Raw genomic sequence first — 24,594 nt, 5'->3', positions numbered from 1 at the left:
GCTTGGGGAAGTTTAGTAATGTGCTGTGCTCAGAGAAGCTTAGCCGTGTGGTAGATGGTAGCTCTATCAGCAGATGGTAGAATTTAGTCCAAGTCCGTTGACTCTTAAGTGCACGCTCTGAAATACTGTGTTCTATCACGGCCAAGGGCAGACCAGCTCTGTGGCCTTGATCTACTTACTTAACCTCTCTGAGCCTCAACCTTATCTATAAAATGAGGGCAATGAGATCTGCCTTGTTACTCTATTCCAGAGGTAAATGGCATAATATTTGGCAGCACCTAGCCCAGTGCCTGGCACATAGCAGCATGGAACTAAGGAACTAAGAAATGTTAGCTTCCTTCACTTAGTTTCTTCTCAACAAGACTGTCTGGAAAGACCTGCTTTAATTTTGATTTCTTCATTTATTCATACTACAAACAGTTATTGAGTTATTACTATGTGCCAGGCACTGTGTTTGGCACTTTGTCTGCATTTCTTTAAATTCCCATGGGCCTGCGAGCTGACCTCATGTTGTCTGGAGGGCAGATGGCTTACAGGAGTATTGATGCCATCCAATGCCATGACAGGGGAGATGGCGTCTGCAGCCACCAGTGGGCGTATCTCCAAAGCTGCTTAAGGGGCTCAGGAAAGGCCAGTTATGGTGTGTGTGGGGGTGCAATTCTCACCTGTGCACTGCTTCCCTGCTGGTCCATGTACCAGTCACAGCTGGAGCCAGCAGCCTGAGGGGGAGCCCTTGGGTACCCCACACAGAGGGTCTGGTGGGATGGGCATCACTCTCCCGGTTTGGGGTGGAGGTGGCTCTTGGGACCCCCAGCTCCAGAAGTGGCCAAGTCCTTACAGAAGACGAGAGGAAATCAGCTCTGGCCCAGGCTAACAAAGGTGGGCATCTGGCTGGGGTTGGGTAGAAAAGGAGTGGAATTGTTATCTTCTGGGGCCAGACTACACTGTGTGTTCTCCTGAGTCCAGTGCTCACGCTCAGCAGCTTTACCTCCTGCTTCATGGACAATAGCAAGACCTTCCAACCTGGCCTTTCTCACCTTCCCGCCTGCTCTCCCTGGACCCCCGTCAGCTGCCCTCCTCCAGCCTGGGCCTGCGCCCCGCTCCCCATCCAGTTAGCCCAGGGGTCCTGCTCCGTCAGCTCCTGTACCTCCTTCCACACTTTCAGCCGTCCCCTTACCCTGGTTATTTCCCTCCTCCTATGAATATGCTCTAGGAGTTCCTATCCTTGAAAACAGAGAACAAGCAAGCAAACAACACAAACTTCATCTACCCGTCACGCCTCCCCAGCTACCACCCCATGTTTCTCTTCCCTTTCTCACCCAGCATTTCCAGAGTGACCGCCAGGTCCCCACATGCACAGAAATTGCTCTCACTAACCTGAGTGATAGATTCCCTAATGTTCACAGCCGATGGGCTCTTGCCACTTCTTACCCCACCTGACCATTTTGCTGAGTTGACACTTCTGCTCGCTCTCATCTCTCCTGGCTTTCCGGGCACCGCGTCCCTGGCCCCCCTGACTCCGCCTCGTTGCTCCAGGCACTCTCTGTGGCCAGGTCTTCTCACTGATGAATTTCGAGGCCTGTGACTCTAGTCCAGACCTCCCTCTCTCGAGCCTCAGACCTGCTGCTTTCTGGATGCTTTCACCTGGGAGTCTTGGAGAAGCCACAGGCCAACCTGCCCAAACCAGGGCCCGTCTCTTCCAATAACTCCTCCTCCTGCGTTCACCACCCTGTCCTCCAGGCCCCCCCGCCAGAACCCAGACTCAGTCTAGACTCCCCTCAACTCTCCTTATGGAATCAGTCTCCAAATCCTATTGACTTGCCTCCTAAATATTTCTCAGACTTGCCCCTCCCCCCCATTTGAACCACCTCTGTCACGAATCACACTCTTAGCCTCTTTCTCCAGGATTTTTTCCACAGCCTCCTGCCCTGACCACCCAAACCTGTCCTCCACCTGTGCTGCTATGAGCCTTGTTCATTGCAAAAATACTAATGCCACTGGGTTATGATTGCTTGTAGGGGCCAGACTCGGTACGAAGTGATTTCTGTATTTTATTGAATACAGTATTGAAGTGGAACGGATATTATCTCTATTTTTTGCATGCAGTTAAAGAACTGAGGCTCAGAGAAGTTTGGTAACATGCCTGTGGTCACACAGTTCACTGGTCCTGGAATTTAGTCTGAATCACCTTTGTATTCTAGTACCTAGCATATAGTTGAATGAGTGAGTGGATATCAGACTTTCTGTTATAGTTGGAGCTCAGGAGGTCAGAGGCTGATAGGTCACCTGAGGACATCACGAGTTTTCCCTGGAGGTCTATAGTTGGCTGTCTCGTGTGGGGGGAGTGAGAACTATGTGGAGGGGTGAGGTATGTGTATGATGAGCAGAGGGGTCGGTGGTGACCCTTTACCCTCAGGGAGACAGCCTGGGGTACAGAAAGGGCTGTGCTATCCAGTCTGAACTCTGCCAGTGACTCGTGGCAAATCTTGGTGAAGTCACATATTTTTCCTGTGCCTAGTCCAGAGGCTGGGCTAGTNGAGGGCAGTGTCACTGGCCCTCATATGTGGGATCCGAACCGGGGCCCTCTGGCGTCCCAAGCCAGTTCTTAAACGTCGTGCCACTCGGCCGGCCCTCATTCTGGTTTTGATTTGCATTTCCTTGATTGTCAGGTCAAGTGCCTGGGCTCGCCTTTCGTCCTCCGCTCTTCCCTTCCTTTTGGGGGTCCCCTTTCCTGGTCTCCTCTCTCTCAGCCCCCTCACTGTGCTCAGTGTCCCAACCTCCATTTTTCTGTCTGCCCTCCCTGCCCCGCTGTCGCTACCCTCCCAGCCTCCTTCTGACACCGATCACGCACCCATGTTATTTCTCTGTCGTTGATCCTTGAGCTGCAGATCTGAGCTCCAGAACAGCTGTTTGGAATCTAAGACTTCCGCTTTGTCTTTGCTTCAAAATTTCTGGTTCTTGGCCCAACTTGAATCCCTTCCCAGGTCTTGGATTTCCCTTAAAAAAAAAATGAGGATGGAAAGAAAATGGTCCTCCACAGAAACCATTTCAGCTTCCCAGGCGAAACCTGGCATATGCCCTGGAGTGGCTCTGGAAATTTTCAGCTCTTGGAAGAAGAGAGAGTCAGCTTTCTCCTGGGGCCATTGGAAAGGAGTCTGAAGTCTTCCGACCTTCTTGCAGGGAGACCTTTGTCAAAAGCCCTTTCCTGAAATGTGACAGACATTTAGATGCTAGGCACGGCCAAAACGACTTTGTCGAGTCTCTGACTGGAAAAGATGCTTTTTTTTCTTCCCAGTTCCTTCTGGTCCTCGGTGCCTGTAAGTGTTCACAGGCTGCAGTTTGAAGATTGGAGCTCCTGCTACTGGACAGGGCTCCCTGGACAGCCAAACCATCCAGAAAGCATTCCTGGGGGCAGCAGACAAGGCCACTTTTGGGTCAAGGCCCCAGGACTACGATCTAGGGCAACTCAGACCTTGATGGTGAAAACCTCGGGTGGACAGCAGGCTTCCAAACCCTGGCCAGCGGCTGCACAATTTCAGGCAGGATTTGATACAGTGGCACCCAGCCCCACCAAGAACCCTTAGTCTTCAGGAATGTACTGCCTTGCCTCTGACCAGGCACTGCAGTACTGAGGTGACTGTTTTGTGGAAGCTTTGGTGGGAGTTGGAGAAGCAAGCTTTCTTCCTAGCTCTGCGGAGCGGGTGGCCAGTGTATGATGNTGCCATGCTTTGCCTCATTGTTCATGGGTGGGTGTGGAAGTTCCACTCCCCTCTGGATTCTTCTAGGTGGAGCTCTCAAGGCCTGTGAAAAATGCACCTACCTTATCCCAGGTAATGTAAGAATGCGCAGGAATGTATCTACTGGGGTCTCTGTCACTCAGCTCCTGGGGGCAGACTACGTTCTCTCTGTATTTCCAGCATCTGGCACAGAGTATGGTGCAGACAGCCCTTTGGAAATGCTTAATGCTCTGCCGTCCAGCAGGGTCAAGGTGTGAGTGAGGGGAGCAGGAAGAGAGATGGCTGAAGGTCAGGGCAGGGGCCAGACTGGAGGGGCTTATAAGCCATGGTGCTGAATGTGGTTATTACCCCAAGGATGCTGGGAGCAATGAGGAATGTCTGGCTGGGAGTAACAGTTGGATTTGAATTTGAGAAATTCTGAGTTTCAGGCTGTGATGTGAGAGTGGCTTTAGGGGGAGATGAACAGACCCTCTCCCAGGTGGAGCTAAGGGACACCAAAGCGGCCTCATCCTGTCCCTGCCCTGTCTGGGGTTCCCACTGACGACTCACTCTCACTTACAAGCTGTGGAACTTGGGCAGGGGCTTACCTTGCCGGGCCTCAGTTTCCCCACCTGTAAACTCAGGTTTCTTCATACCGTCCTCACTGGGGGGAACCCCATGCAAAGCACAAGGAGCCCCTTCCTGCTCCTTGCTACCACTGGTCCTGGTTTGGAGGAAGCGTCTCCTTTCGGGGCCTCTATTGGAGGGAGTTTGGGAATTCAATTCAACTTGCCAGCTGCCTCCCAAGGGGCTGCAGAGGGGAGCAGCCTCCCCATGGAGCCCAGCAAGCCTGTGGGTTCTGGCTGGGGCCACTGCCCGCCCTGGGAGTTTGTTCTCAGTGCTCATTGGCTGCCATCCTAGCCCCACTCCCAGAGTTTGGTTAATGAAAGCTGCTCCTCCAGGGCCTCAGAAGAGGCCCCCATGGGTCTGCCCTCAGTGGTGTCTCATAGAAGAGGAGAGAACTGCAGGAAAGTGCTGGGAAAGCTCGGAGTGGGTTCAATCAGCAAGCTCTGGGCACTTGTGACTCAATCGGCCGAGCCTCCTGGATGTGTGAATAGCCTCCTGCCCACTCTTCCTGCTCTCCGCTAATTCCTCTGTAAAGAATGGGGGATCTGCCTAGAAAACATTCTTAGTGTCTTTGGGCAGGTGGCTCTTTGCAAGTCTGCATAAAATTGGTGAGGCCCCTGTGCCCCTTGGATGGTGAGGGCTAATAGGGGGCAGGGTGGAGGGTGGGAGCTGTTATCATTTGAGAGGGGAGATGCCAGCCTAGGATTTCTGTCCAAGGGCCTGGGCTCAATGAAGAAGCACATATGGACTGCTGGGGTTCACCTTTTCCAGGAGTTGGGGCTGTGGAATCTGGTTGGGGAGAAGGCCCCAGGCTCCCTGCTATGCAAGTATCCTTGGGGAAAGGTACTAACAGTGATGGAGGGCCTGCTATGGGCCAGACAGAATCACAGGCCTGTTACATGCCCTATTCAATCCTTACAGAAACCCTATCAATTCAGTACTATTGCTATCCTCATTTTATAGATGAGAAAACTGAGGCTGAGAAAGGTTAAGCACTGGCCAGCGGTCACACAGGACCAGGATTCAAACCCACTCTGCCTGCTGCCAAGGCCTGGATACCTCCAGACGCAGCTTGAGAGCTGAACCGCAATTGGTCCCAGAGGCCAACTTCAGCAAAACGAAGGGTTAGCTGCCAGTGGCCTCTCTGTCCCAAGCCGGCCATGCACTCCCTTGCTTCTGTCACCAGGCAGTGGGGCCCAGCTCTCTCTTTCTCTAGTGTCCCCACAGGACAGGTTGGCCACTTGGGAGTGCCCAGTGCCTGGGCGAGGCCAAGGGGAACCGTCTCCTGGCTCCCTCTCTCTCCCATGCGGGGAGCTGTGGGCTCCTTCAGAGCCCTGGTTGCTATGCATCCTTGTTTATTCAAGGAGAGCCTGGCAGAGAGCAGGAGCACGCCAGCAGTAGGGCTGGTGGCCGCCCCCAGCGCTTGCCCAGACAGGAGGCCTGCAGTTCAGGGCTGCAAGGCTGGGCCGGGGCCAGGGCAGGCCAGGCGTGGGGCCGCCCCATCCTTGCCTCCTTGGACCCACCAGCAGCAGCATCTGCAGAGAGACCATGGATCCTGAATTCTCCCCGTGACAGGGATTTGGCCTCTGGATGGAGAAGTGAGAGGTGATGTGTCCACCAAGCTGTTTGTGGAGGGAGGGGAATGAGAGGGTGAGTCAGGACGCCTGCAGTCCTTGGAGGGGTGTCCAAGACCTGCTCCGGAGCCAGGACAAAGGGCGTGGTGAGAGGCGTCATCATGCCATGAAGCGGAGGCTGTGTGACTGTGGGGAGGTNACACATTCTCTCCATTCTCTCTCCCTTCCCACCCCTGAGGCTGTTTTTATATCTTCTTAAGATGCTTTTTTCTCTGAAGGATTTTTCTTCCTCTTCTTCTAGTGACTTTTTTGCAGGGAAGTGATGATATTCCGGTACCAGCTGGAGGAGATACACGTTCTAACTCATCTGGGCACCTTTCTTGAGATCTGATTTGTCTTGATGGTCCCAGGAGGTAAAATATGATTTGAATTGAATTATAAATTTATTATTTGGTTGGGCTCAAGTTCTGAGCTAGTTGCCTTGGAAACTCTGAGACGGATCAGAGCATTGTTTTGCAACGCGTGTTCCTTAAAACTCTGGTCCTAAGAAATATTTCATGAACAAAGGGGTCTATGGTCATAGAGATGTGAAAATTGCTTCATGCTCTACCCCCATTGGTGCCCATAGAATATATTAAGAACATGTACTATGCCCACTGAGACATAGTACAGTTAAGAAAGTAGTTCAGCAATATTTAAACTCATGCTTACCAAACTTTCTTTACCAGATTTTTTTTTTTTTTCGCATTCACATTTTCCCACAAGACACAACTGGGTAATGGCTGGACTGCAGATTGCCACCAGTCTTGGGGTAGGTCTGGCCAATAGCATAATTCTAGAACGTAGCTGTAGTATAGAACGTAGTATAGAATCCACCTGAAATGCAGGGACTGTAGCTTCCATTTCCCCCATATTCCAGAATCACTGAGCTATAAAGGTTCTTGTGGGGTTGGGGAATGGGAGGCTGGATGAGCGGAGCCTGAATCCCTATTAAGCATCCTGGAAGGTTGCTATCTGTCTTCTCAAACATCCCTAAGGATGGAGAGCTCACAGCCTCCTGGGGAAGCCATTTGTTAGAGTGTTAGGAAGTTCATCCTCCTGTCCACCCATTAATTAGTGTCCTGGCCTCTGGAGCTGTGTGGCCAAGTCCAGCCCTTTGTGGCTTGTTATCCCTTCTGTGGCTCAATGGAGCCCTCATGTTCCTCTCTGAATATTTTTTCTCCAGGTATTCACAGTTGCTTACATGGTGTGGTCTAGAGCTCTTCACCATGACATTCTCTTTCCTCTGGATGGACTGTGATTGCTGATATCCTTCCCACAGTGAGGTGAAGGGAAGCAGACCTGAGCAGACTGAGCATTTTCCTTCAAAGCCCAGAGCAATGCCTGCCCACAGTCTCTAGTCTAAAACAGTCAAGCCTGTCCTTACCTGCTTGCCTTTTTCCTAGGGTAGCATCTCTTATTTGTTAGGGAAAGGTTCATTGATTTACCTGTCTGTGCAACACAGGTTCACACCAAGGATGTGGTTTGTGTTCACATGAGCTGCATTAGGTATAGCCCTAGGAAGGAAGATTTGTCAAGGCTTTCCATTTTAATNTGGAGCCCTGGTCCCCAGAACCCACTGGCTGTTAGCCCTTTAGGTCAGAGCTTGGCTATTCCAATAGGGGACAGTCACTCCTTAGTGCCCAGAAGAGTGCCAGCTGCAAACGGGGGCTCAGTGAATTGTGCCTTGTGGGCTAGGTGCTAAGTGTTGTCCATACTAAACCCCAAAACTTTGTCTACTTTTGGGCTGGAATTTCTGATTCTAGTGTTTATAGTCTGGACATGAGTTTTTGAGTTCCTGCCAGGTCCTGGGCCTAATTGATTTTCCTCGGGAGGTGCCATCTATTGCTCTCATGTGAGACATGGTTGGTTGTCTTTGGGCTGGTGCTTAGGACATCCTGCACTGGAGACACTGAGGGCCTGAGAGGTCAGAGGTGTAGACATAGGCAGGGTCAGGTCTAAAAGGGCCAGGCCTGCCTGGATGACTTAGAAGGCTATGGAGCAGATCCAGGTTGCTTTCCACACTGCTGGTGTTCCTCAGGGCATGGAGTAATGTAGGCTGTCTTGGCCAGTGGCCATTCTGCCTGCAGAGAAGTTTCTGGTGGGCAAGGGACAGTCTTGTTCAGAAGTCCCTTTGCAGTAGAGGTGACCATTGAAACTTTTGCTAGCTGTACTCTCAGGCAGCTCAGAATCTTCTCTTTAGACTTCTGGAGAGTGATCACTTTGGGGAAACTGAGGCAGCAGTAGCCACTTTGACAGTCAAAGGTGAGAAATAGGGCTGGGATCTAGATGGCCCAGTGGTTCTCAATCCTGTTTGAACATCAAAATTCTTCAGGAATTAAGGAAAAAAAAGAAACAAAACAACAAAGATTCCTGTGGCCTGCTCCCTGAAAGACTAATTCAATAGAGGCCTGAGGTGGGGACTTAGAATCTGCCATTTTAATCAGTCCCAGGTGATTCTGAGTTGTAGCCGAGGTTGAGAATAAGAGCTGTAGCTAAATATCACTTGTCTATCTATAATTTGCATAGAAAGTCTATACTTGGGTTAGTTATGGGTAGCAGGAGGTTGTGAGGCCTTCAGCTGTCACTGTCCCCAGCTTTTTTGTTTTAATTCAGCCGTGGAAGGTCTGTCACCTCCTGGGCACTCCTGATGGGCTTTGCCTTGCTCTCTCTTGTCTCCTTTCCAGCTCACTGGGACGAGGAGTGGGGCGTTGGCTCCTGTGGAGTAGAATCTCCTGCCACCTTGCTCAGGAGAAGTGCTCCATCTCATGGACATTCCTGGCTGCTTGTCACTACCACGTGGCCAAATCCTTGTCCCCAGAGTCAGCAGACGGGGCGTTGTTGCCTTTTCCCCTGGTCGTGAGGAAAACTCTCCTCAGAGAACTGAGTGGCTTGAGGTTGAAGCCGTGAGACCAGGCAAAGGCTATAGTGGAACCTCTGTTTGGCCAGAAGTGTTGCTAGGAGCTGCTCTGCCTTCTGGGGCCTTGGCGGGGACGGGGCGGGCTGGTTTCCAGAAGGAAGGCAGGTTCTCTCAGTTCCTGAGTTGGGATTTCTTGCTCAGCTAAAGGGAGTTGGCACTGCATCCCGCCCTGTCCCCAGATGATATCTCAAGGGAGCTACTCTTGCGTAGAAATTGGTGGCGTTTTTGTTGTAGCTGTGGCCTTTTCATCTGATTTAATCACTGATTGGGTTTGGCCGTCCCTCTCCCCATCTGTCAGGGTAAAAGTGGGTCACCATTATCTCAGCAAAGAATTTATCAAGTTGTGTGAAGTCACAGTCTGTGGCGAGACCACTGTCACGTGGAAAGAGAATGAGGTTAGGTCGAGGGGAATAGCTGGTGGCTGTCGCCAGAGGTTTAAGGGAGGCTTGAAGAAGGCTTGGAGCGGTCAAGTAGTCAGCCACAGGACAATGAAATGACTGAGAGGGTCAGGGGTCTGGCTTGGTCAGTGAGGTGAGAATGGGGGCCAAGAGCGTCAGGCAGATAGACACAGGGGCTTCCTAAAAGAAAACTAGAGAACTCGTTCCTGGAAGACGCCACCAGATACCCGAGTGATGATTGGGGTCACAAAGCTCGACATTTGTCATGAGCTTCCAGGGCAGCCAGGAGAGTAACGGGTTTGTGAAGAAAATAGAAACCGATGGAGAAACAGTGTCAAACTCGCCCTTGATAAATTGCACCACCCCTCGGATCCTAAGTTGTCCAAGTCAAAGCCACCAGTGAAGTCACATTCATGGGTTTCATTGACATTCTTTGTAATGAACTCTGCCTACAGGCACGTGGCCTTGGCACTTGGAAACTTTAAAGTGTCCGAGAGAGTCCAAATGTCAGAAAAGAAGTGTCCTTCGGTCCAGTGGCAGGTTTCTTCACTACAGGATGCTTTATTTAGCTCCTGACAGGCTTTCTGGGAAGTGTTTAAAAAGTATTTGTCATTTGTGTGTACTGACTTCTCTCTGCCCCTCCCATCAGAGGTCCCTGGATGTTTCTAAGTTGGGGCCGTCGGACCCCCTAGGACGGCACTCACAGCTCAGGAAGTCGCTGTTGCCTCTGGACATCCTCCCAGGCACCTTCTCCACCCAGGGCATGGGCACCCGTGACGCTGTCCCCCCAGGTAAGGAACACCAAGAAGAGGCCATGGTGGCAGGCTCTTCCCTGGTCCGGGGCTCTACCTGGGAGATGTAGCCAGGCAGGTGGGGCCTTGATCCTGGCCCAGATCTCTGTGGGCTGACGCTGGCCCTCCCTGTTCACTCGCTGTCTGGGGGTTCCCTGGCCTGGGGCGGGGCTCAGAGTGTTCTAGAGACTTGGCCTGAGCTTTGCCCCCACTCTCTGAGCTGGTGGGCTGGCTGAGGGGCTGCCCTGTTCTGTGGGGGAGAATGAAGATGTGCAGAGGACCTGGGCCCAGGACCTCAGGGCGGGCTGTGTGTCTCTTTCTCCTCAGCAGATGAGGCAGGAGAGTGGGCACTGTGCGGCTGGCTCAGTGTCAGGAGATGGGGTGTCAGGCCTGGCGCTGCCTCTGGGAGTCGGTAGCTTCCTTTGGACAGTGAGAGGGTTGATGGGTCCCACCCCAGATGGGATGCGTGCTAGGGAAGTGGGGAGCTGCTGTTCCCTGGAGGGGCTGGAGCAGAGGCCAGGCAACTGCTTGGGAGGAGTGCAGAGAACCCGGAATGCCAGGGTGGGTCAGGGTTCAGGGGACAGCTCATTATGCACAGCACCCTGGAGCTTTGCTATATTAATGTGAAAACAACTGCATAATTTAATGTCAGATCCTGCCTGACATTAGATTATTGCAGGGAGTTGGGAGGTGCTGCAGGCTTAAGAAAAACCTTGAAATCTAGAAATAGAATGAAGATGTGAGCGTATGAACCCTTGATCCTGTCCAACTCTTTTTGTTTTACTGATGTGAGAACTGAGACTCAGAGAAGCTAACTTATTTCCTTGAGGTCACACAGGTGACAGAAACAGGACAGGAACCCAGACTCCTGACTTTTGGTCTAGGGACCTTCCACCTTCAGGGTGGGTGTGCTGGGTTTCCACCAGGTGGTGATGGGTTAGGGCCCCACGGATAGTCCCGAGGTGTGCCTAGGTGGGCGTGAGCTGCCAAGGTGCAGGCCCATCGGTTCAGCTTGCAAACATTTAAATGCCTACTGAGTTCAGGCACTACAACGATGACTAGCACTGCTCCCTGCCCCTGGATGCTACAGGGTATGACGGGGAGAGGCAAGGAGAGGAGATGGTAAGATGGAGGAGTGCCTGGGGTGCTGCGGGGTCACAGAGAAGAGGCAAGACTTCTTAAAGGAGCGGATGCTTAGCTGAGTCTTCTCTTTTTCTGACTCTCAGCTCAGGGGCCTCTTCTGGGAAGCCCTGCCTGGCCCCACCCCCGCTGGGGTTTACAGCCTCCACACTGTTATTGCTGGCTACTCATTGTCCCCCAAGCAGACTTCAGGTCCCATTGAGGACTGAGTCAGCCTTGTCTATGACTGTTTCACCAGGGACTGTGAGGGGCAGAGTCCCTGACACAGAAGCACTTGCTAAACATTTGCAGCAGGGGTCAGTGGTGCCATTTGCGGAGCTGGGGAGTTTAGGAGGAAAGGTGAAGGATCAGTGTAGGTCCACTGATGAGGCGCTCCAGGACTCCCAGGAGAGGGGAGCTGAGCAGGTAATGGGGCGCTCTGCTCTGACACTAGGGGGAGGGGTCAGGATCTAAGCCACAGGTTAGGGGGTTACCGCATGAAGGTGGCAATGAAAGGCATGGCAGTGGGGAATGGTCCGGTGACAGCAGCTGGTGTGAGACATGCAGTGGACAGAGGTGGGGGCTGGGGTGGTGGGGGAGGGGAACCCATGGCTGAGGGAGGCTGAGAAGATGTAGTGGGAGGTGGCAGGTTGGAGCAAAGCGAGGAGTGAGAAGGCAGGCAGAGTGTGAGGCTGAGAGGGCTGGGAAGAGCAGGATCATGGGCTTTGGGGGGGACCACGGTTCCCTGGCTGGCTGTGCTTGGGGTGGCAGGCCCCCATCTTGAGGCCCAGGCTCTGGTTTGGGGGCAGTGGGCCACAGAGACCCCCAAGGGGCAGAGTGCTTAGGGCAGTCTGTTTCTTAGTTCTTGTCTCTAAGAGAATCTAAGATGCCACTCTCCCTGCAGTTCTGTCCCCAGCCAAGGAGCCAGTGGCCGTGTGCTGTGGGAGCACCCCTCAGACCAGTGCTGGGCCCCAGGCCCTCCCAGGTGGAAGCAGCGACTCCAGCCTGCAGGCTGATGGAGAAGGTGAGATTGGAGGACCAGGCCTGGTGACTCAGTCACACCAAATGGCTTTCTAGTGCCCTGGAGAGCCTCTCTGGGAACTTTGGGCAGAGAATGGGGGATTCCACCAGGCAGCTGCCCAGTCAGTGCCCGTGACCCCAGAGCAGAGCTTGGGCCTTGTCCTGGCAGGAGGAGATGAGTGTTTAGATGCCTGGCAGTGGCCTCAAGCTACCAGCAGGTATGATTTTTACTGTGGTCCCTGCTGAAAATGCCCTTTGGTTTTAAGTGGGTGCTTTCAATTCTGTGCCTCAGGAGATAGAGGTGTGCAGTGGGGGACCCTCAGGACAGGGAAGTGGGGATCTCAGCATGCACCTGGCTCCCCTAGGAATCCAGGGGACGCCCCCAAGAGTCCCAGGGAGACAGGGTCTGCTGTCCCTCGCTTAGGGGCCTGGGCGGGCGTTCAGCCTCCAGGCCAGTGGTGAGGAAGTCGTACCTATGTCACAATAGCGGCCAGAGTGGTGATTTTCAGGACCCCTCTCAGCTTCTCTGCCACTTTCTGCTCTGTGACTTTGGCTTTAGCTTCCAGCTGCAGGCGATTTTCTCCATAGAGCCCCAAGGGTTTGGATGGAGAACCTGATCTGGCTACTTGTCCTTTTTCAGGCCAGGCCCCTTTCAGGCCTGTGTCTGGCACCAAGTTCGGCTCTCCTTGGTTCTGGTGCCAGCCCTAGTCCAGTATCTGTGGTCTAGCCATCAGGGTCTGACAGCTTACGTCAAGGCACTCCAAGAAGAGCTATGAGTGTGACAGAGATTCTGAAAGCTGGTCTGTTTTTACGCCTCCTTTCCTCCCGCCGGCCATGGTCCAGGCTCCTTCAGAGCCCAGTTCAAACATTTTACATCCTGAAGGTTTTCCAGACCGTCTTCCTCCTCCTCTACTCATACTAAGCATCTTGTTGATATCTCTATGGCACGTCTCACATCTTACCTTGTGATGAACCCATGTAGGAACATACGCGGCATGATAAAAAATACGGCGAATGTTTAAATTAAAAGGAAATCATTACAGTAAAATATATATTATCATTAATCCCCCTCAAAGTACTCCCCCTCACTTCGAACACACTTATCCCTAGTTCTTACCATTTTCTGAAGCAGTTCTGGAAGTCCTCTTTCATGAATGTCTTTAGCTGCGCTGTCATGGCTGCCTTCGTGTACTGAATCAATTCAAAACGTTTTCCTTTCATGGTCATTTTGACTTTGGGGAAGAACCAGAAGTCGCATGGTGCCAGCTCCAGTGAATAAGGTTGATGAGGACACACCATAATGTTTTTATTTGACAGAAATTGCTGTATACCAGAAGCGATGTGTGATACGGAGTGTTGTCATGATGGAGGATGAAGTAAAGACACTCATGAAAAAGGACTTCCAGAACTGCTTCAGAAAGTGGCAAGAACAATGGGATGAGTGTGTTTGAAGTGAGGGGCGGGTATTTTAAGGGGGATTAATGGCAATGTGTCTTATATTACTTTTTAAAATTTAAACATTCACTGTATTTTTCTATCACACCTTGTATCTTATTTCTTGAATAGATTGAAAGCCCTTTGGTAATAAAGACTATGTCTCATGCCAGTGAAATGTAATTTAGATGCAATTCTACAGTGTTTTATTATTAAACAAACCATCACCAGGGATATGTTGGATGGAGGCTAAAGACAGGATAAAATGCACCCTAACATCCCCCCCCAAAAAACCTCTGGGGAGTCACTAGGTCACAATTATTTTTTGGAACAATATTTTTAAGGTGTTTTAATATTTAAGAAAGAAAAAGATTCCGAAGATTTTAAAGTCTTAGAAAGGTTTTGTTCTAGCTTATATATGTGCTCTCATGATAATTTCATAAATTATTTTCAAAAATTTATTCAAAGGTAACTTATTATATTAAAAAAGAGCCATTGAAAAAAGAAGAGTGTGTGCCTCACATGTTTCTGTATCTCCAACTGTCTGGACAGTGCTTGGCACATACTCGGTGTTTATTGAGTGTTTGTTGAAGGGGTAATTGATAAACTGGTGTCTGCGTGGCAGTGAGACGTGTTCTAGATCACCTGAGCATCTCTCCCCCGTCTGCGTTTGGTATATGTCAGGTGCTCAGTAATAACGAATGAATTGGTCGGATGCTGGAGATCGGTGGATGGCGGTCCCTGGGCAGAGGCCTTCCCTCTCATCTGTGCTGTGATGGGGCTGCATAGCGATTCCCCCTTTCACCCACTGAGTACCTCATGACGTGGGTCTTGTTCAGCTCAGGTGCTTCCTAGATGCTGTTGAATGAATGAATCAACCCAAGGAGTGACTGAAGCATTGAGTGACTGGGATTCACCCAGCGAGTGGCTGCCTGTTCCAAGGAGACAGTGCCAAAGCGTTTGCTGGTGCCTGGTGCCACCCTGGGCTCTGTGTGCCGAGCCACTCTTGCCTGTGCCTCCCTCAGCCTCTCTTCAGCCAATACCGAGCATCCTGCAGGAGAAGCCGTCGCAGCTCCTGAGTGCACATGGGGACCCTGGCAACCTCAAGCTGGACGCTCCCCTGAAGGGCTGGAAGGCCAGGAACGGCCATGCCGGGAACCTCGGGGCCCTGTCTCAGGGGTCCCAGCCCCTGGTGCCCCTCCCCTCGCTGGAGTCAGAGGCCAGCAGTGTGGCCCGGGAAACCACCCAGATCAAGGACAAGCTCAAGAAAAGGAGGCTGTCAGGAGGCTTGACAGCATCTTCCCGAGGTGAGCCCTGGGCCCTGCCCCCCACCCCCAGGCCAGCCTCTGAATTATCTTCCACTCCCCGAGCTCATGGAACTAACTTATTCCCCATTCCCGCCCCATACAGCCTGTCTGGATCCTGGGGGAGGCCCCAAAGGAGTTCCCCTGAGGAGTGCCATCCCGCAGGCCACCTCTCAGAGGCTGCTGAGGTTGTCCAGGCCGATGCCTCCCATCCAGAGCATGCCCACCACCCCCGAGGCCAGCGGAGCCAAGGAGAAGAGCCTAGACCCTCCCGGGAGCATTCGGGGGCCTCAGGACAGGAGACCCAGAGCCCATGAGGTAAGGAGACGCAGCTGCCCTGAGTCTTGCCTCCCTGTCCGTCCTTCCTTCCATCCTTTATCAGCCCCTGTTCCTGAGCCCTGAGGTTCTCCAGCAGTGTCTCAGGTGCTGCCCTCAGGGACAGCATTGGGAGGGGCTCAGGGCCCTCATTTCATCTCAGAGGCGCTGTGCTCCTGCTCAAGCAGAGTCTGTGTGACCCTCTGTCCTTCACTTGGTGGTCCCTAAGCCTTCTCTGGTCTAAATGTTCTAGGATTCCTCATGCTTCTGACCATCTCCATTTTAGGCAAGGGAGTGTGACAGGGAGAAAGAATGCTGGGTGAGGACTCAGGAGATTTGGGCTTTGGTTTCCACGCTGCCCCTCACTAGCTGTGTGACCTTGGCTAAGTCACTCCCCTCTCTGGGCTACAGTTTGCATATCTATAAAAAGAGCCCATTGGACCAGGTGTTTTTGAAGATCCCTTCCAGCTCTGATGTTCTAGGATTTTTCTGAAAGGAGAACAGAAACAAATAATAATAACAGCAAAAGGTGTTGGAGTAGGGGTGAGGGGACGGACCCCTTACCAGTCTCGTCACCTGGAGTGGTGAGGAAACAATGAGCTTTCGGGGGTCCCCTGGGAAGAGAAACCAGAGAATACTTCCCAGCACTGCTGCCCAAGGGACTTCTGATTGAAGGGACCACCCTTGGTGAGGGGCCTGGGAGGTAAGCATCCAGGGGGAGTGTTTACTGGACCAGAACCCTCCCCACAACTCCGCTCCCAGGTACAGATCTCCCAGCAATACCTGCACTGCAGTGACCAGAAGATGCAAAAGTCGCTGGGGGGCATTGTGATCCCGCCCATCCCAAAGGCCGGGGCGCCAGCTGGAACCACCTCCTGCACACCTGGCTCCCTTCCCAGCCTCCTGCCCCAAGGCCAGGATGTCCTCACGGGCCTGAGAGCCCCCCCCACACGGTAAGCATCCCTAAGTCAAAACCACCTTACAGTCCTCTCTCCTTCTATCCCCCCAAGATCCACTTGACGTCCCCATGGCTGCACCTCAGCGCCAGGGCAGAGCTCTGGGGGACCGGGCGTGTGAAGCGCAGTGTCCCCCACCTATGAGCCACAGACCTAGGGAGGCTGCAGTATTGTGGCCCTGCTCTGATCCTTGACTCCCCTCAAGGCCTCAGCCTCTATCATCTACCAGTTTCCTGGTGTGTGGTTGTTGCAGTGATGAATAAAATACAAATACTTTTAAAGCTCTATTGAATTCATGATAGCTCTTTGTTACTATATATTCTCTTAATGGATACTAAAAATAAAAGCATTTACCATGCATGTGTGAGGTGGGAGGGGTAGTCCATAAAACTTTAAAAGGGTCTTCATATCTAAAAAAAGGCTGGGGACCAGTGGGATAGAGGGTCGCTGTGTTGTAATGAATCGGTTTATAGAGTGTAAGTGGGACAGAAGGCACTCTGCCGATGGTAACCACATCTCTGTGGTCAGTCCAGACTGATGTCTGAGCAGCGTGTGTGTGTGTGTGTGTGTGTGTGTGTGTGTGTGTGTGAGAGAGAGAGAGAGAGAGAGAGCGAGAGCGAGAACATGCTAGCTCACGGCCTGTAGGCCTGGTCACCCAGCACTGGTTTCCGTCGGTTTCCTGCCATGACTTATTTCGCTCTCATTTCATTGGGGCCTGATGCAGTGAATTCTTCCATTTCTCACAAGCTCTTCACTCTGTCTCCCATGCTGCCTTCCCCCAGTGTGTACCCATGTCTACATCTTTCCCCAACCCTGTCAGAGAGTGGGAACCGTCCGCAGACCTGCTCCTGGATTTGAACTCTGCTCAATTCTCAGTGGCCTGCTCCACCGACCTCTACCTCCTCACCATCAGACACTCCCTGCTCTCCTGCTCAGACGCCTGCCTCTCCCGCCCCTCTGAGAGGCGTTCTCTGAGAGGTGGCTAGAATGACTATCTGATCCCAGACCAGCGGCCTTTCTTCCCATCTCTCTGCTCTTAACTTCTCTGCACTGTTTGAGCTGTTGATGCCCTTGAACTCTTCTCCTTCCTTCCCTTCCTGACTTTATACCTGCTTCTCGACCTTCCAGGCAGTTTCCTGTGTGCCCTCTTTCATCCATCTCTTACATGTGGCCATTCCTGAAATTTGTTCCAGGGACCTTTGCTTCCATATTTTTGTCCTCCCCTGGGATCTCGTTTATGCGGGTGGCTTCTAAGGTCACGTGGGGATGGGTGACTTCCACATGCCCTGTTCTGCCCTGAGCTCTCCCCAGCCTCAAGCTTCATGCTTCCACCATCCTGTTGGGCATCCCCAGGGTCCTCATTGCTGGTGCAGCTCCAGTGGCAGAGGGAGGGGCGATGTGCCACCATCCTGGCAACACCACGGAGCACCTCATGTTTCCCCAAGCTGCCCCCTTCCCACGACCTCCTGATTTCTACCACAGGGCAGGCATTCTCTTTGATCTACCGATTTCGGCATCGTCTTTGCCTCTTTCTCCTATTGCCTCCTTTTCCTAACAGATCGGTGCATCCCATCAGGTCTTTCTTCAAAAAAACAAGAAAAAGACAAAAGGTCCCACCCCTCTCTTGACCCTGCCTTTCCTCTCAGTTTGCACTTACCGGCTTCCTCTTGGTCTCCCCTATAGCTCTTACCCTGTCTCCTTGTTGCCCTTGGCCCCACATTCTAATGTTTCATTTTCCCTACCCCATCCCCCCACCCATACGCCTCTCCCGTGGACTTCACCTTTATTGACTTCTTGGTGCCAGCGGCTTAAAGATGAGTCTCCTTGGTCTGACCTTCAAGGTGCCCCAGCTCCCCACTCCACACTCTTCTTCCTGTGCTGCTCTGTAGGTATCTCCCCACTGCTCCAGACCCCCTGTGCATGTGCCAAGCTGTGGGACACCTCCCCTCCTGCATCCCTGCATCTCCAACATCAGCCTTTCACCCTTGCAACCCCTTCAGTCCCCTACTGTTCTTCAAGCCCCAGCTCCAAGTCTGCCCTCACTCTAAGGTCTTCCCAGCCCTCCTCGGGGTGGCAGGGACTGAAGTGCCTTTTCTGTGCTGCCCACAGGCATCCAGCCCATGGACTGCCTGGCGACCCCCTTTCACTGATTGGTTCAACTTTTATTTAAACCTCATTCTATTCTTTAACTTGGAACACTACAGGCCAGGGGCCATATCTTGAAACCTCTGTGGCTCCTGTGGTGCCAACCTTGGTACCTGACATGGGTAGTCACATAATAAATATCTGCTTATTGACTACCTTGTTGTGACACAGATTTCTCTTCATTGACTTTGTGAGACTGTCTAGCAAATGCATAGGAAAGAGCCTTCACTACTACTCCATCCATCCATCCATCCATCCATTTATTTACTCACTTAAAAGCTATTAAGCACCTACTATGTGCCAGGTGCTGCAGAAACAAAGCCAATCCAGACAGTGTGTGTTCTAGGCACTCATGAGAGAGATTTACAAAAATACCATTGAATCAGGGTCCAGTAAGGTAAGTGCTAAGATAGAAGCCTGCCTGTCATTCTGGGGAGCCCAGTGGAAAATGACCTCAAGGCCGGGAAGACTTCCTGGTGGAGTGAGGGCTGAGCTGAGCTTTGAAGGCTGTGGAAGAGTTTCCCAGATAGAGAAGAGGGAGAGATGAGAAGGAGGAGAGACTGAGGCATTTAGGGAGCTGCGGGGTCCCCCGACCTCCACAGTCCCCTTGGAAAGGGGTCCCCTGGATCTGGGCAGGCACTGCAGTGGGCTCTCCTGCTGCCTGTGCTCTGTCCACCCCGGCCTGAGTCCTTCTGCTGAGTAAATCCCCTGAGGCCAGAGCACAGGATGCTGTGTCTCATTCCTTTTGTTGTGGTTTCTTACTCTGTTAGCCCCCAGTGGCTTCTGATGTCTATGCATTTCCCCATTGAGAAGCGAAAATCCGTGTTGGTTGGATAATATATAACTGGTCTTCATGGGAGTGTAAGCTCCTTGAGGGCAGGGATTGTCGTCTGTGCTATTGATGCTCTACTTCCAGCATCTAGGACAGTGCTTGGCACATAGTAGGCCCTTAAGAAATATCTGCTCAATGAGTGCTTTTTTTTTTTATAAAAAAAGGGTGCTTGCCTATTTTATAAATAACAATTAAAACCAAAAAAAAGGAAAAAAAAATTTAAAAACAAAACTAAAAAAAAAAAAAAGAAACACCAAAGCAAGAATGCCCATCTTCCCTTCCCATGGGTAGTTAAGGTCTGAAGCTCTAGGACAAAGAGTGGGAATTTCCCATCAGAAGCAAAGAGGGTCAATCACTCTAGACCCTGGGGTCAGGGGTTGGGCAGGAGAGTGGGGATTACTAACAAGAGGAGGAGGGATTTAGGGGTCCTGGAGCTCTTCCGGGCTGGGGCAGCTTGGAGGACTTGAGCTCAGTCTGCTCTGAGCTGGGACATTTGCCATTTATCTGCTGCCGGTTACAGCAGGGGACAGGGCTTCCTTTAAGACAACACTTTCCATGTGGAGAATTGAGGAGCTGTGCAGCCAGAAAATGGGGCTCAGAGCTGCGTCTGGACACTCAGCCTGCCCTTGAATTTGCAGAAGGAGCTGCATTTCCTGCAGCTTTGAACCCCTGGCCAAGAGCCTCTTTACAGGGCTGCCCACAGCACCCTCTGCAGTGTCCCCCACCTCGGCCATTACCCCATCCTCAAGTGACCTACCCTGGGCTCCTCGCAGCAGTACGCCTCCCTTGCCATCTCTCATGGTGCTTTTCTCTCCCCCATTCTTTTAAGATTGGTTCGGGAGAGTGGGCCTCAGGAGAAGACCCCTAAATCTCTCGGTATGTACTCTCTATATGCACCCTCACTTGTCATTCAACCCTTGGGTTCCTGGTCTGGGTCATGGGATCAGAATTAGGGCCACAGGAGACCTCAGAGCTTGCAGACCCAAGCCCTTCATTTTACAACAGGGAAGCTGATGTCACCTGTTGTGCCACGCTAGTGGCCTGTGCTTGTGCCGTGTTGATGGGCACCAGTGCATGTCGCTTCACGATGACCGAGCTGAGAGAAAAGGCGCTGTCCCCATTTGACTGACGAAGGGATGACTGAGGCTCAGTGAGCTGGACCTTCTCCTGGTCTCGGAGTGTGGAAGGCAGCCAGCCCCATCACATCTGCACTCAGGTCCTCATGGCTCCGAAGCTGACGCTGTCCAAACTAGTGCGGCTGCTTCTGCACTATTTTAAGCAAGTAGAGGAGAGTATTCCTCACCAGAGAGAGAAGTTAAATCACATCCCACAATTCCCTAAGTCAGCCAGTCCCGGAAGGTTTCAATGTCAGGGGATTCAGGCGACAGGGCTGGAAGTGAGGCCGGGGGCCAGGCAGGGGGCTTTTGAAGAGCGGGGAGGGGCTCTCCAGCCTGAAGACATAACTGCAGAGGCTGGTGGGGTGACTGGAAGCTGAGCCCTGGACAGGGTATGTGAGGGGACCTTGGCGGAGCACCTTGAGCCTCGCTGCAAGCTGTGGGGGTTGGAGGCAGCTGCTGTGCTGACCAGCAAGAGAGGTGGACTCCTAGTCCAGCTTCCTGGCAGGTCACTCTGTAATCAGCTCAGCAGGTGGGTGAGTTGGCGAGGGGCAGGCTGTTGCCCAAGAGGCCCTGGGATCAGGATGTGCAGCTGGGCCTGAGAGGCAGGCCTGGCACAGAAACCTCTGTGGCAACTGCATCTCCCTCACGTCCCAGGCTGGGCTACTGCGGGGTGAGCTCAGGCAGCCTGCTGAGACGCACGCTGGTACCCTGAGTGTCCCTTAATAGCTACCCCTGAGAATGCTGGCTTGGGGGTGTGAGGCAGGACATCCCAGTCCGCAACCACTCCATCTGCCTGACTAGTTGATGCTTGAGAACCAGGTTCCCAGGAGCCTGGGGACAGGGGCAGGCTGCTCCAACAAGGTTTTCTAGCGTGTCTTGGAGGTGTAGGTGAGGAGGGGGATACAAAATAGCAAAGCCCTGGGCCGGCCGAGTGGCGCGATGGTTAAGAACTGGCTTGGGATGCCAGAGGGCCCTGGTTCGGATCCCACATACGAGGGCCAGTGACACTGCCCTCTACAGCTAAGATGCTGAACAACTGCTCAACCTAGAGCTGGGCTGCCATGAGTTGCCTGCGACGGCGTAGGCTGCAGCCCCTGTGGCAGTGGGTTGCCATGGGCTACCATATGTAGCCAGCAGCCAGTGTGAGTGGCCAGCAGCCGCTGTGAGTGGTTGTCCAGAAGCCGGCGACTGATCTGCCTTGCCCGGGAAGAGTGCAATGATGGTGCCAACTTGGGCCAGTGAAGCAACGTCCTCCACAACTAGACTGAAGAACAAAACGACAGCAACTTGTCGGTTCCCCTTCCCCAATTCCCCAGCACTGTTCCCATCCCCCCAATTCCCCAATAAAAATCTTAAAAAAAAAATAGCAAAGCCCTTAAAGGGCTCCCTGACCCTCCAGCTGTCAGCTGGGGTTGCATTGCTTACTATGTGTAATGCACCAGGTACATAGGGGGCTCATGGGATCTTGTCTGAGGCTGAGGGCTTCCCCAAACCTTGTGGCAGTCCTGCAGTCCTTGCCCTGGTCGGCTGGCACTTGGACATCTGTGCCCTCTGCCCCACCTCTTACTTCTGGACAGATGGAAGCTTCTCCAGGCCTTCCTGCCTCTTGGCTCTTGAACCTTCTCCAGGGTTTTGGGTGCTCCTGGCACCAAGCAGAGGGGTCCTGCACAGAAGGTGTGAGCCGGGCTGAGGACCAGAGTGACCTGGGAGCACTGCCGGGGCCCAGACTCAGACATGCTTTCCAGCCCCAGGCAGCCCCAGTTGGTGGCCCCCACCCCAGTGGACCCCTGATTTTTAGGTCCATCCAAGGATGGTATGCTCCAAACTCCAGGATAACCTGGCTCATATTTCTTTAATTAGAAAACTAATGAACATACCCCTACTCTGCTTCCATAATCACAAATGGACTTTTAAAATCATTTGATTGGGAAAATATAGAATGACAAAGAAATACTATGGATTTGATGTAATTTGGAAATGAGTTTATATTTTATCAATCACAAGAGCCTCTGAGGGTCATTGGGTCTCAGCTTTCCAGTCTGTAAAAGGACAGGAATAGATTAGCATGAGTTAGTTCTCTAATCCCTTCATGCTGTGTCATAGTCTCAGACAGGTGCACGGTGGTAAAAACGGTCAGTGCGCTCATTTTATTTGTTTTTTGTTTCCTGATGTACATACCTCCTGGGTAAGATAGATGTATATTCTGAAGGAATATCTTAAACCTCTTAGATAACAGACCTGACCCGCTTTATTGCTCAGGTTCCTCCGCTCCCCTTCCCTGTATTAGAATAAGATGTGCAGTAATTGTTGGATGGATGGATGGATGGATGGATGGATGGATGGATGGATGGATGGATGGATGAAAGAAAGGAGGACACTGGTCCTTGGGAAGCCCCTTCAATGCCTATCAGTGCATCTTTGTAGGGTAAATTTCACTTGTGTCTTTCTCCATCTAGGAAGTGTTGGGCAAAGGAATTGAGGGTAGAAGGCTTAGGCAGAAAAACATTACACCAACCTCAGGGTCACAGAGCTTCAGGGCAGCCCAAAGGGACAGCTGCTGCTTCAGGGTGCTGCGTGTCCTCAGCTCCATTCTTGTTCTTGACTCCTCAGAACCCAAACCTTTGGCCCCACCCTCCAGAGACAGGTCTGCTGCCCCTGAGAAGCCTGCCCTGCCTGCATCTCAGTCTGCTCCTACGCTGACAGGCTTCTCCTTGGGCCAGGCCAAAGAAACGCCACCATTGCGAAAAGCAGAGGACCAGCAGGAGAGCAGCACCAAGGTACCTGGACAGCGAGGGGAGGACGAAGTCAGGGTCAGAGTGGACCGCTGGCTGAACACAAGCCTGTTTTTGGAATACACAAGTGTGGGTCCAGCTTGAGGAAAGCAAGGAAGAAGCCTGACGCAGCTCCCCTAGTACTTAAGGCTAGAACCCGTAGAGGGCCTTGGGGAGAAGGCTGAAGAAAAGAAGACGAATCACAGAGGGAAGGGGAAGGAAGAGGGTGAGGGGGACTAGGTGCCGGGAAGGGTGCAATGGGAGCTGAGGGCAGAGATGAGGGAGGATGGGAGGGCAGAAGGAGGTCACACGTGGTCCGGAAGGAAGCAGGATGTGGGGGAGAGAACAGGGGGGCTTAGGTGAACCCAGCCGAGTAACTTGAGCCAACACCCAAGATAGCAACCAGGAGGCAGCTGACTCAGAGGCAGATCAGCCAAAGGCTCGGCTTGACAGGCTGGCAAACAGCTTGCACTTCTGAGGTGACCTTGGCCCCGATGATTCTCTTCCTTGGTCTGGATGCATTGAGCAAAGCTGGGAGAGTCACTGTTAGGGGGACTCATGCTCCTTCGTTGAAACGGAGAAGTAAACGTGCTATAAACATCTTGAAGGCCTGCTATGAGCATGTGCTATGTTAGGACAGGCATCCAGTGATGACGATAATAAGGTCCAGGCCCACCGTCCTCCCACTCCAGTGAATGTGACAGACCATGAAACTAAGGAAGGATAATTTAGTGCTATGAAATGATCCCAGCCTCCACCTCACCTTAGCCACTCACTCCCTTGGTCATACTGCAGACCTTGGCCCCGCCAAGTAACTTCATCCCCACCGGCATCTCAGGTTCAAGCGTACTGTTTGCTCACCACCATCTCCTATTGTTCTAGCTCAGTCCATCTAACGTCCCACCTTCAACACATGTTCCTTCTCGCCATCAATGGTGTTCTCCTCGAAACCGGACCATCCCTATCAGCATCTTAGCTCTGTTATTTCTTTCATCTTAAGAAAACAAAGCCAGAACAATTCTCTGAAAAACCAGAACCATTCTCTCCTGAGTCCACTGCAGCCAGGCTTTCGTCCCCACCACCCCACTGAGACTGCCTACGTCAAGGTCACTGATGACCGCCACCTTCCAGGTGTAGCATGTCTCAGTCCTGTTCTAACTTGGCCCATGAGCAGCTTTTGTGGCTTATCCTCCTTGAGTTCCCCACCTGGGGATGGAGGCTACGGGATGGTTCTTTCTTGGCTCTGCTACATCAAGGACAGCCCCTTCCTAGTCCTTCTTTGCTGGCTCCTCCTCATCCTTCTGATCTCTGCATGCTGGAGGCCCCCAGAGCTCAGACCTGTGGCCTCTTGTCCATTTATACTGACTCCTGTGACCTGATCCAGTCCATGGCTTTAAGTACCATCTATATGCCGAGGACCCTCAATGTCCCTCTCCAGCTCAGACCTTCCCTCAACCTCAAGTAGCAGTTAAATTATACACACACACACACACACACACACACACACACACACAC

The 24,594-nt window shown here is 52.3% G+C and overlaps 1 protein-coding gene across 1 annotated transcript in view; it reads left to right on the top strand.

Moving 5' to 3' along the window:
- Positions 1 to 5,749: 5,749 nt before the first annotated feature.
- Positions 5,750 to 24,594, top strand: part of TOGARAM2 (TOG array regulator of axonemal microtubules 2) — a 46,635-nt gene continuing 27,790 nt past the window's right edge. The window contains exons 1-8 of the mRNA XM_019638643.1: positions 5,750 to 5,948; positions 9,924 to 10,065; positions 12,089 to 12,208; positions 14,664 to 14,945; positions 15,049 to 15,260; positions 16,020 to 16,210; positions 20,020 to 20,066; positions 22,919 to 23,085. Coding sequence (XP_019494188.1) covers positions 10,038 to 10,065; positions 12,089 to 12,208; positions 14,664 to 14,945; positions 15,049 to 15,260; positions 16,020 to 16,210; positions 20,020 to 20,066; positions 22,919 to 23,085 — 1,047 coding nt within the window. The 5' untranslated portion in view covers positions 5,750 to 5,948; positions 9,924 to 10,037. The remainder of the gene's footprint in view (positions 5,949 to 9,923; positions 10,066 to 12,088; positions 12,209 to 14,663; positions 14,946 to 15,048; positions 15,261 to 16,019; positions 16,211 to 20,019; positions 20,067 to 22,918; positions 23,086 to 24,594) is intronic.

Source organism: Hipposideros armiger, unplaced genomic scaffold (genome assembly GCF_001890085.2).
Source record: "Hipposideros armiger isolate ML-2016 unplaced genomic scaffold, ASM189008v1 scaffold_0, whole genome shotgun sequence".
NCBI classification, from domain to species: Eukaryota; Metazoa; Chordata; class Mammalia; order Chiroptera; family Hipposideridae; genus Hipposideros; species Hipposideros armiger.
This window is presented reverse-complemented; position numbering and strand designations above follow the sequence as displayed.